Source organism: Cynocephalus volans, chromosome 4, assembly GCF_027409185.1.
Source record: "Cynocephalus volans isolate mCynVol1 chromosome 4, mCynVol1.pri, whole genome shotgun sequence".
NCBI lineage: Eukaryota > Metazoa > Chordata > Mammalia > Dermoptera > Cynocephalidae > Cynocephalus > Cynocephalus volans.
This window is the reverse complement of record NC_084463.1, coordinates 4,750,209-4,764,890: the sequence shown is the minus strand read 5'-3', so window position 1 is coordinate 4,764,890 and position 14,682 is coordinate 4,750,209. Positions and strand designations below refer to the sequence as shown.

At 37.1% G+C, this 14,682-nt stretch overlaps 1 protein-coding gene across 1 annotated transcript in view; it reads left to right on the top strand.

The window, feature by feature from the left end:
- Window positions 1–9,671, top strand: part of EXPH5 (exophilin 5) — a 75,624-nt gene extending 65,953 nt beyond the window's left edge. Inside the window, exons 5-7 of the mRNA XM_063095845.1 lie at window positions 209–347; window positions 4,276–6,180; window positions 6,232–9,671. Coding sequence (XP_062951915.1) covers window positions 209–347; window positions 4,276–6,180; window positions 6,232–9,671 — 5,484 coding nt within the window. The remainder of the gene's footprint in view (window positions 1–208; window positions 348–4,275; window positions 6,181–6,231) is intronic.
- The last annotated feature ends 5,011 nt before the right edge of the window (window positions 9,672–14,682 follow it).

Below are 14,682 nucleotides of genomic sequence, written 5' to 3'. Positions count from 1 at the left end.
GAAAGAATTAGTGTAAGTATGAAGTTCATGATCGGTTCCAAATAGCAAAAACAACAAAACATTGTAAGTTGAGGAATAAATGTTAGGGAAATTGATTTATAGTCCTTAAGTTAGGACTTTTAAGCTTGGGGCATTTTTGTGGGAGCATGTGTGTATTTTGTCTGGAGAGGATCCAGAAATAATATTGTATTTTCTACTCTAAAATTAGCAGACAAAAACATACAGTTTACCTCTGGAAAGACAACCAGTCAACAGTGCATTTGTCTCCAAGCCAGCAGTCATGAGGGAAGGAAGTGGGATCCCTCCTCCATGGGATGCCTCCCTGCTGGAGAATGAGATTTTTCAAGGTAAGTCCATGCATTAAGTCACTTTCCGAACTCCCAGCACTAAAAGGAAGCAAATAATAATTATAGTTTGTATTGAAGTGCTCAAAACATATCAAACCCTGTACTTTATTTTTGAAGTCTTTTTGTTTACCTTATTTGTAGAGGATGCCAAATATATTATTAATACAAATATTTTAAAATCTTGTGATTAAATATAATCTAAGCAAATATTCTCAGGTCAAAGTGATAAATATATGGAACAGTAATCATGTTTAATATTTAACAAAGGAAATGCATCTTTAGGAAATATATCTATAAAGTTTGCTGCACTTACTAGACTTTTATTATTCCTCATTAGGACCTAAATGCATTGTAATAAAATCTAATTGTCATTAAACAATTAACCTTGTACAATAGATAATGATGAAAACTGAAACAGATTCCAAAAGTACCATATGCACATGTTTCTTATTATTATACAATTGTAGTTCACCTTTACATAGGTTATTCTGTGTGAAAATAAGCCTGGCCATTTGAAAAGTTATCTCTAAAGTCATTCACCAGTTTCACCCTGAGGAACTAATTCAGTTTGCAAAGGTAATGACATCACCTTGCCCGTGTGTGGGACAGGCGGGGTGGTCAGTGAAAGACATTCAGCTGGATGGTCACCCGAGGGACTCCCTTCAGTAAGATGGTGCCTGGCAGAGACCCCAAGGAAAATATATATTTCAAAATGAAGGTTTTGTTTGAAGAGGGGAGCTACTGTTTATGGAATTTTTTTAAAAAATGGCACGTCCTCTCAGAAAAAAAAGAAGAGAACCGTGCAGAAGTTTTTCTGACATCAGGCGTCGTGAGTAAAACAGCACCATTAATTTGGGATTCTAATTGACTTTGAATTATTTAAAATCCTGTTATAGTGATGGTAAGAGTGGTTACTTCTGGTTAGTATTCCAGGTGGTTTTACCTCTTTTGTTATACTTTCCTGAATTTTCTATTCTAACCATACATTGCTTTTGTAGTCAGAAAAAGACTTTAAGGGAGAAACAAACACACAAACTTGAAAGGGAGAATGGAGATCAAAGAGATTTTATTATTATTTGTTTGAATGACAGATTTTCATTCATTACATAGTTTTGTTTTCTTTTTACCCCACCTTATACTTTGACATTGCTTGATTATTTTATTGTGGGTGTAGAGAATAGATTATTTGGAAGACTAGGGATAAATAAATAGTTTTTCATTAAAACATTGGCAGGAAGATTCCCTAAAGAATTCCTTAGTTTACAGATCCTTTATGCTCAAGATTAATTCTTCTGTTGGCTGTACAAACTTAATTGCACCAACTTACAAATAAAATAGAGTAGGGAAAATCCAGAACGAACATCAAAAATGCCCTTAGCATCTGTCCTAACATAACTGGCAGGTCACATGTACATCCCATTGCATGCAGACACTAATATGCCTCACTTTCCTTGTCATTGTCTAGTTAAAATCAGAAATCTAAATGACAAATAATTTAAAATAACAAACGTTAATGCACTATTTTATGTAACTCAGAAGGAGAGATTTCTGTAAACCAAAAACTTCTTCAGGGCTGGCCAGTTTGCTCAGTTGGTTAAGAGCATGATGTTGATAACACCAAGGTGCAGGGTTCAATCCCTCTACCAACCAGCTGCTAAACAAAACAAACAAAAACCTCTTTCAGCTATTTAAATAATGCTATAACTTATTTCCCATATCAGATTTGATTTTCATTAATGAACATTTCTCCAATAAATACATAATGTATTTGTATTTATTGTACATGAATATGGTGAAATACATCTATTATGAGATAGATGTTAGAGAATTTAAAGAGCCTGAAAGATTATAGTTCTATTTAAATTCTGACAGGATTTTACTGAGAAAAAGATGTCAAATATAATTAAACAAACACAATTTGAAGAAATGCCAACCATATCAATGAAAATATGCTGTAGCTTGTTTGAGGTCACAGAGACTGTGGTCCTAATGAACATGAGCCCTGGGGCTCCACTTGGCCTGGGTCCTTGGTTTGACAAGGAGATCACTGGTCCCCGACTTGGACACCACCCTCTGACCTTGCTACTGAGATCAAAGTAATCATTGTTTGACAACAGCAACTTCACATCCTTGTAAAACTACAAACTCATATCATAGTGAAGTCATCTTTATAGTTCATAAAAAGTAAAAATGAAAAGTCAGCTTTTAGAGACCAGCAGTTGCATTGCACAGAGTTTGCATGCATGGACTCAGGAGACAGACTGCCTGGATTCAAATTCCAGTGCCATGTGATCCTGGCAATTTACTTAATGTCTTCATGCCTCAGTTTCCTCATTATAAAATGAGAATAGTAGTAGTACCAATCTTGTAAGGTTATGTGAGATAAGTGCCTGACACATAGAAAGTGCTGTATTATAGGAATGCTAATAGGTCTTAATTTTTTCAGGAAAAAAAATCTACCCTTAGCATATCATTTAATAATATTGTATAGAACTTTTAATTATATGTATTCCTCAAATCCATCTAAGTATGTTTATAAATTAGCTGTTTATCTTTTGGTAGTAATGCTGTTTTTAATAGTACAACTGAGAAATCACATGCTATTTACAGACTCATTTCTATTACAAGCCCATAAGGTAAACACAGGTGGAAATATTTCAGAGACTTAGTGGCATGAAAAAAACAGAAAGACATGGGTTAATAATACCCATAGCTGTCTAGTTATTCAATGGTAGAACCAACATTGTTGGATTGTTGGGAGGGGGGAGAGGGAGGAGGCAGGGAGGTTTCGGTAATGGGCCACAATAATCAACCACATTGTATATCGACAAAATAAAATAAAATGAGAAAAAAAAGAAAACTGTCAATTCTTTGTTAAGTTAAACAAATACATATTCTATGATCCAGCAATTCTACTCCTGGATATTGAAGAGAAATAAAAGAATACATCCACTCAAAGACTTGTTCATAACAGTTTCATTTATAATACTCCAGAACTGGAAATAAACAAATATTCATCAGTAGGTGTTTGGATAGCAAATTGTGTTATATCTATAAAATGGAATCCTCTTCAGTATTAAAGAGTAATTAACTATAGATACATACAATGACACGGATGAATCAGAAACATTATGCTGAGGAAAGATGTCAGACACACAAAAAAGTGCACACTATATGGTTCTATTTTTATGAAATCCTAGAAAAGAGAAATGTCACCTTTAGTGATGGAAAGCAGTGGTGAATGGGGACTGCCTGGGACAGGGGATGAAAAAAATTTTTAGGGTGATGGAACTATATTTATTCTATATCTTGATTGTGGTAGTTGAAAGGAATAGAACTAACACTTAAAATTACTGTATTTACTTTATGTAAAATATATCTCAATAAAGTTGATTTTTAAAAATCATTAAAAAAAAATGGTAGAACCAATACTGCAATTTACATTATTAATTCCCTTTTATTACTAACCAATGTCTTACAAAGGCCTATGTCTTAGAAAAAAACATGATTAAAATTCATTGTTAGTTGGGCCGAGCCCGTGGCGCGCTCGGGAGAGTGCAGCGCTGGGAACGCGGCGACGCTCCCGCTGCGGGTTCGGATCCTATATAGGTAATGGCGGGTGCACTCAGTGGCTGAGTGCCGGTCACGAAAAAGACAAAAAAAAAAAAAAAAAAAAAAATTCATTGTTAGAAAAAATATAGCTTTATATCCTTGTCATTATGTAAGGTTTACTTTGAAAAAGTATGAAAAAGAAACTTCCATTACAGTCTTGTATAAGTCAGGCTATCTTATATCCAAAATTAATGTAATCATTGCACTCATGATAATATGATAAAAACTATGTTTCTTGAAGATGGGTTTTTTACAACTCAGATTATTATTTAACTGTAAAATCATATCCAAAAAATTGACTCCATTTTTCTTTCAGTTTTAGATGATTTGGATAGCAAACTGGCTCAGGAACAATCTGCAAGCTCAGTGAATACCAGAACGCCCCCCACCTGTGGATCAAGAACACAGTTCAGTCATTTTTACTCCAGTGGGAACAGACACGATAATCTCACAGGAAGGCACAAAAATAGCTATAATGAAACTTCCAATATGTCTATCTATGACATCCTAAGACCAAGAACTCCCAGGGAAGGTTTTAAAACCTTTTCTCCTAGGACAAAGACAATTTATGATATGTACAGGACAAGGGAGCCCAGAGTCTTAAAAGAAGATGCTGTGCAAAAGAATACTTTTGGTAGTACTTCTCTGTGTTTCGACAGCAGGCGACGATCAACCCCACAAGCGACAAGGCATTTCACAACAAGAAGCTTACATTTTCCAACCGTGACTCAGAGCAAGCATGGTTTTGTGCCACCACTCCACCAGCAGAGCCCAAAGAGAGTTCCTCTATCAGCCATCGTATGGAATAGATCAGATTCTTCTACAGATAAGCAGAACCAGGAAGAGTTTCTGAGGGCACCTTCACCAATGGAAATTGACTCTACTGACCAGTATATGTATCCCAGGTGTTTTCAGGAGAACAGAAGAGATGAATCGTACCATTCACAGAATGTTTACCAAAGTGTTAGTTTAAATGCCCCCATGGATAATGCAATGAGTCCTGACACATTTGAGAACTCAGAGAATATGCCATTCTACCATAAAGACAACTCATTTGCTAGATCTTTCTTTAGCAATACCTTTGGACGAAGCAGAGAACAGAGATATGGACAAAATCCTTTTTGGGGCCAACAGGAAGAACATTCCTCCTGGTCTGACTTTCATCAAAGCAGGAAGCCATCCACTTCTTCTGACAGAGACTTTGACATGATTTCCATTGAAACAAATAGTGCATCAGCTGTTCATGGCCATAGTGTTTCTTCTCAGCACTGGGGATCGATTTCTCCTGGTTACAGAGCAGATGTTTCCAGAGTCCAAGAAGAGGCACATCCCTGGCAGTCTGATGTTCAGATGTCCACACTGGAGAGCTTGGAGGTATCAAAAGGTAATGGGAACCAGCTGACTCCTCATTATGGCACACCAAATGTTTGCTCCATGTCTGGTTCAAGTTATCACATCACATCTGGTGGGTTGGAATATCAACAGGACAGTTCTCCTATAGTAGTACATAAAAACAAAGAACCTTACTCATTGGGTATTGCTCAGACTCCATCATCCTCATTCCAAACTTCCTTTCCCCAAATTCCTGATGACAGAGGGGATTCTCAGAGTCCCAACTTTCAGAATCCCACAGTCACTATGCAGAAAATTATTCCTGATAAGCTGGCCTCTCTTCCAATAAGAAGCCATACAGAAGTCACTGTGACCAACAGTGATTCCATTGATTCTCCACTTCTTGCTGAAAGCCAGCCCAATATCTTGGCTACAAAAGTGAATTATAAGAAAGGCTTGAATGAATCTATTTCAGAAGAAGACAAACTAAACAAGAAGGACCACATAAACATGACAGATGAAATACCACAATCTGTTTCACAGACAGTAATTTCTAACCCTTTACCTGATTTTCAAAACCCCCTCTCCCAGGATTCAGCCAAGAGCAACAGGTTTATTTCAAATGTATCTATGACAATAAGTTCAAAAAGGTCACCCAGAGCCTTTTCCAGGAAAGATTCCTCCAAAATTTATATATCACACAGAGATAAAGCCAATGAACTTAAAATTGACCAGAGTTTTGATGGTAACAGACAACTTGGCTCAGCAACTTCCCTTCATTTCATTCAGAAAAGTAGACCACCACTATCTTTCCCCAGCCCAAGTCAAGATTGTCACCAGGAATTAACAGAAAGTAATGAAGATATTTCAAGTATTAATAAACCTACAGGTAATCAAAATGCACTGTCTCCAGGGGAGCCTGTTATTTTAGACACCAAAGGAGAAGAATGTACCACAACTCATTCCATTAACTATAGCAAGTTGGCTGCCGGGCACAATATCTCATGTGATTCTTTAGGTGTGTCATCAGGTGCACTACCAGATTCCTCATCATGGAATAATTCTTTCCCTGATGCTCTTGTGATTCCTTCTACTACAGGGTTCTCCAGGAGAGGCCTTTCGGATGAAGATTCATCTCTGGGAGAAAGAGAAGGAAAAGACAATGCTAGCAAGAGCCAAAATGATCCATTTGCTGTATGCCCCTCAGAAAACCAAAAGGACAATGATAGTCATGTGCCTGTCTATGATGAAGTGGATGATTTTGTCCAATGCCACTCACACTCTCCTTTCAGGAGTGGAAAGGGAAAAGGAAAAGTAAGACGTCGCATATCCTGTATTGAAAAGTTAAGCAAAACAGAAAGTAAATCAGCACCTACAAATGATAGCAGTAGCGTCATTGAGGTGAATCAGAGCAGTGCCAAAGCTTCCGAGTTTGACACAATTTATTGTACCTTGCCAAGAAAACCAGCCAGTTTTCTCACAAATAATAGGCAGTCTGAAGGGAAGATAATGGCTGCTTCGTTTAGGAATGGGCCGCTTCCATTCCAAATCAAACATAATGTGGACGATCCAATAGGAAAGCACACATCAAACAAACTCAGTCCCAGTTCTCCTGAGTCAATTAGTGAATGTGCCAAAGTCATTTCAAACTCAGTTCCAGTAGCAGCTGAAGCCACGGAAAGGATGACAAATATGAAAATGATGAAATCTTCTGTGAGAAAAGGACCATTTCCGTTCCATATCAAGAGGACTATGTCATGTCCTTCAGGAGATCCATGTGCCTCAAATGGAAGGGATGAAAGAAAAAAATCAGCAGTCTCAGACACCAGTGCTTTTGCCATAACACCAAGGCCTAGGGAGAGGAACATTAACCCTCTGGAAAGTGACTCGTCTATTAGAGATTGTTATTTAACCAAAAGATACAACCAAAAGGAATACGCTCAAGAATGCACTGAAAAGGATGGCAAAATTGCTGCCTCCAGGACAAGTGTATTTTCTCTTTCAAACAAAGACTCTGTACCTTTTTGTTCAGATCTGTCAGGAAAGGAAAGTGGGAAAACATTACATAAATTTAAGACTACGAGTACGTTTTCTGTTTCTGGTGATGAAGATAATGTAAAATGTCTTGAGGTGGTTTCAATATATTACACTCTACCAAGGAAACAGAGCAAAACATTCTGTAACCTTCTTCAACAGTATACACAAAGTACTGATTCACTTACAGAATCACCTCAAGTGGAGACTGAAACATTTTGTAAAGCTTTAGAAAAAAACGAACTAAACTATTCTGTGCAAGAGCAGTCAGGAACACCTTTATCTGAAAATCTAAAGATGCCGGTTAACTCTGCTCAGAAGAATAGCCATTGTCTTTCTCATACCACTGAGAATATGACCATCTTGCAGTTCCCAAGTAGAAGACCCTCAGAGTCTACATTACAGGAAATGGTTTCTGTTGAGGCAGATGTTTCTCCTCATAAAGGAGAATCTAAAACTACAGAGATTTTCCCAGATAATTTAGCTAAAAGTCCTCTGGATGATTCACAAAGCAGGAAAGAGAGAGGAATCAAGTTGCAAAGTGAAACCCTGCATACCTCATTGATGCTTCAAGAAAAAAATGGTACAGAAGAAAAATATGAAAATTGTCAACAATTTATTAATTCAGGTAACAGTGGTTCTTCTAGTCTACCAGCCCATTCAGAAGATCATATTGAAAATTTCCAAACCAAAAGAAGTTCCGGGGTGTGTGCAGGTAGTGAAATAGTCACTACATTCACTGGAAATGGAAAGTGTCCTCAGAAAAATCACACAGCCAGAGCTGTAGATGATGGCATCAGTGGATCACAGTGTAGGGAAGTCAAAGAGGAAATCAGAATAGATTGCCAAAAATTGACTGAGAAAACACTTTCTGACTCAGAAAACCAAGTCTTTGCTCTTATTCCAGCATTGCATAAACTACAGCTTGTTGAAGAGACTCATTCAGGGGACCCAGATTTAGAGAGTTTGCAGACTGAACCCAGAGGATCACCTCAAAGAAGTGAGGAGGTAAATATGACAGAGAACAGGAAGGCTAAAGATGAAATGCCCAAGTTTGCATGGGATCCACCTTTACTTCCTGGGGGAAATAATAAAAATGAAAACAACCTGGATGACCTAGAAAAAGAGGAAGACAGATCTTCAGTTAAACACAGATGTTTAACCAAGTCTACAGCAATCAGAAAATTCCCAGCTAAAGAGTTAAGTCCCAGAAGACATGTAGCTACTATCATCCCCAAAAGTGGAAGCAGGTCTGGCTTTGGCTGTTTATCTCTCGGCACACTGGAGTGCAACCCACTGTCCCCTGAGCCTACTACAAAGTCCTCAGAATCCATAGGTGAAAGCAGGTTGAGTAATGATGGAATGAATGTGGAGAAATCTGAGAACCTTCTCCAGGTTACTGTAATATCCAACGGAGAACCTTCTACACACTCCAGCAATCAGAAGTCTGACAGCATTTCACAACTACATCAGAATGGGTTTAATAATGTCTCAGAATCACCACCAAAGCATGAGAATTCTAAAGACATAACAGTAGCTCAGATTTTGGAAAGAGAGTCAGGAGCCCCAGACCAGCTCAAATTCACCAGCCTCGGGGAAGCAGACTTCTCTGACCATCACAGGAGGCTGAGCTCTCCTTTTCCACTGGAGCCTGCACAGAAATCTACACTCAGTATCCCTCTGGCCAGTTGTCAGCAGCAGCAAAGGAGCGCTTCATCCCTGGAGTGGGAACCCGAGTCACACCTCTATCGTTCAAAGAGTTTAAAAAGCATCAATGTGCACGGTGATCTGCTACACAAAAATCATCCTCCAAAAGTCAGGGAGCGCCATTTTTCTGAAAGCACTTCTATTGACAATACTCTGAGTCGACTGACCCTTGGGAATGAATTCTCTGTCAACAATAGGTACAGTCGTAGATTCAAATCATTTTCCGAATTTCCTTCCTGTGATGAAAATGAAAGTTGGACTTTGTATAGCAGCAGGACAAAAACAGGTCCCAAGTCTGCATCATCTATATCCAGACCTATTGACTATGGTATTTTTGGGAAAGAACAACAGTTGGCTTTCTTGGAGAATGTAAAGAGGTCACTCACACAAGGAAGATTATGGAAACCAAGTTTTCTTAAGAACCCTGGCTTCCTGAAAGATGATGTGATTAACCCTCCCAACCCATCAGAGTTGTTAAGCTCAAATTCTCCTAGTGGTCAGATGCCCGAAGATGGCTTATCTCCAAATAAACCACTTAATATCTATGAGGAGGACCCAGTGGACTCGGATTGTGACACAGACACAACCACAGATGATGAATACTACCTGGATGAAAAGGACAAAGAGTCAGAACTGTGAGGCTTTTTCAATGAAATGCATAACCTTTTTGCCAAAAGCTTGTCATGGAAAGGAAGTGTAAATGTGTGTGTCCATGGGAAAGGCAAATATAAACGGTCTAGTCTGGGCAGTGCCTGCTCTCAAACAGCCCAGATTTCCTTTTTTCCCTCTATACCCTATATATATACTTCCTGAATTCCAGAACAATGACTTTTCTGCTATTTTCTCCTTCCATGTCTGTTCTTGGCCTGCCTTCTCCCCGACTCTCCACCAACTTAATCTCAAATTCAATGTCCAATTTTGGCTTTCTGCTTTACCGTCCACCTAAAATGTTTACACATTCATTGTGATTTGCAACGTTAGTATCCCAGGCACATGGAAAACTTATTAATTACTCAGCAGAACTGCAAAACTCTGTATTGCCTCTTCCCGTCTGTACCTTCTACTCATGACATTAAATAAAATGTAGGGATAATAACAGTAGAGTAAATATTATCACCCTGTTTGACTCAACAACATTTAAGAGTTTGAGGAATTTTTTTTCTTTGAAACAAAGTTAAAAGAATTTTCATAAGGATGTCCTGTTATATCCATAATGGAGCCCAGGAGGCACATATTTAAAGCACATGTTGAAGTTATAGATGAGGAGCTGAATCACTAGTAAGCTAATAGAACATTAATACTCCTACGAATATCTTTGAAACAGTTTGTGGGAATTGGCTGAATTATTAAGGGCTAAGTTTTAATCAAGCCAAGGACTTAGGCCAGGCAACCTTACCATATGGATAGTGGCATGGCCACAGAATTTCTGCATGAAGGGAGCATAACTGGGGGGAGGAGACAAGAAGACTTCTCTCCATGGCACTGACATCTTTACTGCAGCTCTCCCATTTTTTTTCCCATTCTGCCGGAACTAGAACTATCCATTTTCACATTTTCTTTATTTGCAGGATAGAATACTTCTTTTCAGGTGGGACATTTCAGTTACAAGTATCAAGAGGGAAACTTGGCCAAGTCCCAAAAATGCTGTCAAGTCAGAACTGACACTAGGATTCACAGGCATCTCTGCAGGATCGTTTAGCAAATCCTTGGGAAATTCTAAGGCAGAGTTCCTAAGTGCCTGTCACTATGACTTTTTCAATAATTTATCTAGAGTAAATCACTTCTGATACCTCCTGATAATTTGGCTTTCCTAACTTTTGTTACTGTGCAGAATATCTGGGGATTTCTCTCCTAATTCAAGATAAAGACCAATAGATGGTGGTGAAGATAATTTGCTAGAACTAGACAGCATGCAATCTTGGATCTCAATACTATCATGCTGATAGCAACGCAAGAACTGATAGAAATGCAAGAAAGAGCTATATTATTATTACCCTTCTAATAATTGCCTTACCTAGAACAAAGTGCCAGGGCTAGTTTACATTGTTCCCATGAAACTCAAAATGAATGAAGATGAGGTCATTAATGTGAAAGCTATTCCTTAAATCTGTCAACTGTTTTAAATTTGAAGCTCTGACCAATCTTGAGTGCAAAGAGACTGATGATAGAATTTTAAATCGACTGTTCTGAACTTGTCAATTCAAATTTATATGGTAAAGAATAACATTTTATTTTTTGTTTCATATATGTTTATAAATTCTGCCTTTCCTCTTTTACTACTTATGTGCTTGAGTAAAATTTTCATAAATCATGACCTATATTTTCCTATGTTAAGATATTCAGAGTTACTATTTTAATTGTCTTGATTTTGTAATGATAAGCTTGTTAGCTCTATTTCAGTAAATACTGAGTCTACATGTATTCTACAAAAGGTGAGATAAGTTATTTTTCAGTGAGCTTAGACTCTATCAACAGTTAGGTATGTTAACAAAAGGATGAACAACTGCTTTGGGGCCCGACTCTGTGCACTGGAATCTACTGTCTGAATTCAAAGTAAATCGATGACCAGTGCTCAGTTGCACTATTTGTAATGTTTGCTTGTTGGTCTGGCTCAAGTATCAAGAAAACTGAAAATTCAAGAAAATAGCACCTTTTATAGTTTTATACTTTTATAAAGCATTTTGCTAAAGAAGTAGAGCAAATTTCTATGTATTTTAACATACAAATTGCTGCTTTTTGAATGTTCATTTTTGGTATAGCTATGGTAATTTATAATAGTCATTTTTATATTCATAACTTGTTTTCTAAAAGATGTCATTATTAAAATAAATATCCATGTAAATGGAGTAAATCATGAGAGTATCAATACAAATAAGTACTTTGTAAATTATTAACTTGTTTAGATATTAGACTTATGTGACCATAAATTTTATACTGTAAAGTTCATTTAAAATAGGGTTTAATGAGATTATAATTTTTAGAGACTTCCTTCTAAATAATTTACCCTTACATTATAAATACATTGATAATAAAACTCCATCTGTTACTAACAAGGGTTTGGTTGGTGATAAGCTAATAAAAGCTATTTTGTATAGGAGGTAAGCATGTGTCCTGAAGGTGGTTAAAGAAAGTTCACTTAGGTTATGGTAAAGATGGAAATCAAATTGGAAATTTCACACCTCCATAAAATTAATATGTTCCACTGAACTCCAAGAAGTCTTATTGCTAAGAGTTTATTGTTAATAATGTATCAGAGTATCCCACCTAAATGTACAGTGTAAATATGTAAATATTTTACTTTCTAAGCAAGTTTGTGAATAAATGTTTTGCCACTTAGTGGTTGTTTGTGTCTAGCAATTCTGTGTTTCTGAAACAAATAAGCTATAAACACTTTTGTTAAAACTTTGTCAAATAATCCTTTTATGTAGTTGTTCTCAGATCTATTCTCTAGGTATGATATGTGTTACAATACAAGGTGCCAATTTAAAACAATGCCTGTGTTGAAATAAAAGATTTAAACAGTTGTACTGTTTGGTTTTATCCCCATCCTCAAATGATTATTTTTAAGAGTGAAAGTTTCAGGAATAAAAAAAAGGGGGTGGGGTGGGGAGCGAAAGTATTCAAATGAATCTTGTGGTGGCAATTGAATGAGATTGACCACATAGGTGGTTTAAAAAAAAAAAACAGTGGCTTGCTTCTTTCTTCTTTCATTTGTACTCAAAAAGCAACTAACCAGCATCAAGAGATCAATGTTCCTGGTTGCCTAATAGGACAGGAATGAAGAAAGTCTGGCATTGTGGGGGGTTTTTTTATATTTATGGAGGAAGAGGGAGCTACATGGAGTTGGGGGCCATCCATTGCCCAGTGGCACTGATGACAGATAAGCATGTCTTTCTAGTTGAATATAAGACATGTGATGTTAATTCTTGCTAATTTGTACTAATCTTTTATCTTTCCTGGAATAGCAACCCAGAGCCCTTTCCTTACCAAAGACAGGAAAGTGTCATCATCTTAAATATGGACAGCATTTTATTCAAAATACTGTTCTTTATTAAAATTTAAATTACATTGGATCAGCTAGGATTTTTAGTGGTAAACAATAGCATCCTCTCTAGCTGGTTCAAATAGAAGATTTATTAAAGTGTATACTTTGCTCACACATGCATTGGTAGGGCTGAGGAGATAGATTTTAAGCTGAAATTCCAGAACCAATTCCTAAAGCCATGTCACAGAATTGGACTTGCCAAGGGAGGTGCTATGTCTGTTATAATCAGGAAGATGCAGAATCAGGACATTAAGTGGGTCAATACACTGAATCACCATATTCACTTGCCCCAGAAATGACTGCTATAGAAATAAAAACACAAGTGTGTATAGATTTACACATAGTTTTTATTGCTGTAATGTTTTTGTGGCAAAAGCTGGAAACAAGGTGAACAGTTAATAAGAAGTGACTGAATACAGTATTATGGAACATTATATATGTAGTATTATGAAACCATTAAAAAAAAAAATAGACCTAGACAAGTTGATTTGGAAAATTTTTATGAGATTTTTTTGAGCAAGAAAGGCAAAAATCTCATTTTTAATAAGCATTAACCAAAAAACTTGTATATACATGTGTACATATGGAGGGATACATCCCAGTTCAGTTTTGTGGCCAGATTTGGGAAGGGGGGATGGGGTTTGAGAATAGGAGAAAAGAAAGAGAAGGGATATTCAAGACCATCTTCAAAAAAGAAACCAAATATACATGTATATAGAAATATTGAGATATGTGTGTATGTAATTATGATTATGCACTTATGTAGAATTATATATCAGTGGATGTGCAGGTAAAGATAGTTTTTTGAAAGATTTACTCTCCAGGAGAATATTTAATAAGTTACTTTATTTATTCTTTATTCTTTAGTTATTCTCCAGGAGAATATTTAATAAGTTACTTTCCTTTTAAAAATTGATCATCGGGCCGACCCTGTGGCTCACTTAGGAGAGTGCAGCGCTGGGAGCGCCGAGGCCGCGGGTTCGGATCCTATGTGGGGATGGCTGGTGCGTTCAGGGAGCGCGGTGCGGACGACACCAAGCCAAGGGTTAAGATCCCCTTACCAGTCACAAAAAATAAATAAATAAATAAAAGTAAAAATTGATCATCGTACTTGATTCTACAAAACTCTGTATTTTAATAACATAAATGCTACCACTAAGTTTCCCTCTAGGCCCATGCTTTCTTCCCCAAGCATCCTTTCCACATTGTGTTGTCATTCCAGTCTGGGGTAAACTCGGAAGTACTTCTAGAAATATTCTAGAAGCATGTACTAGATATTGATATGATTGTTTGCCCAGTAGACACTTTTTTCTTTGGGAACTGCGTTCTCTGAATGACACCCTCCTCCCCTCTAGGCCACATACTGACTGTGGAAGAATCAATATTCTTACATGATCCTAAGAGTCTGGGCACAGTCTGTTGGTTCAGAGATGAGTCCTTGACTCAGGCTGGACTAATGAGTAGTTGTTTTTTAGGAGGAAATACCCGTATATTATGAGATTCTGGATTCAAGTTAATATTTAAACCAATTGTCTCACAATCTGATTATGAGACTAATTGTGGAAGGGTGGAGAATGAGTTTATATCTCCAGCACCTTGCAAAAT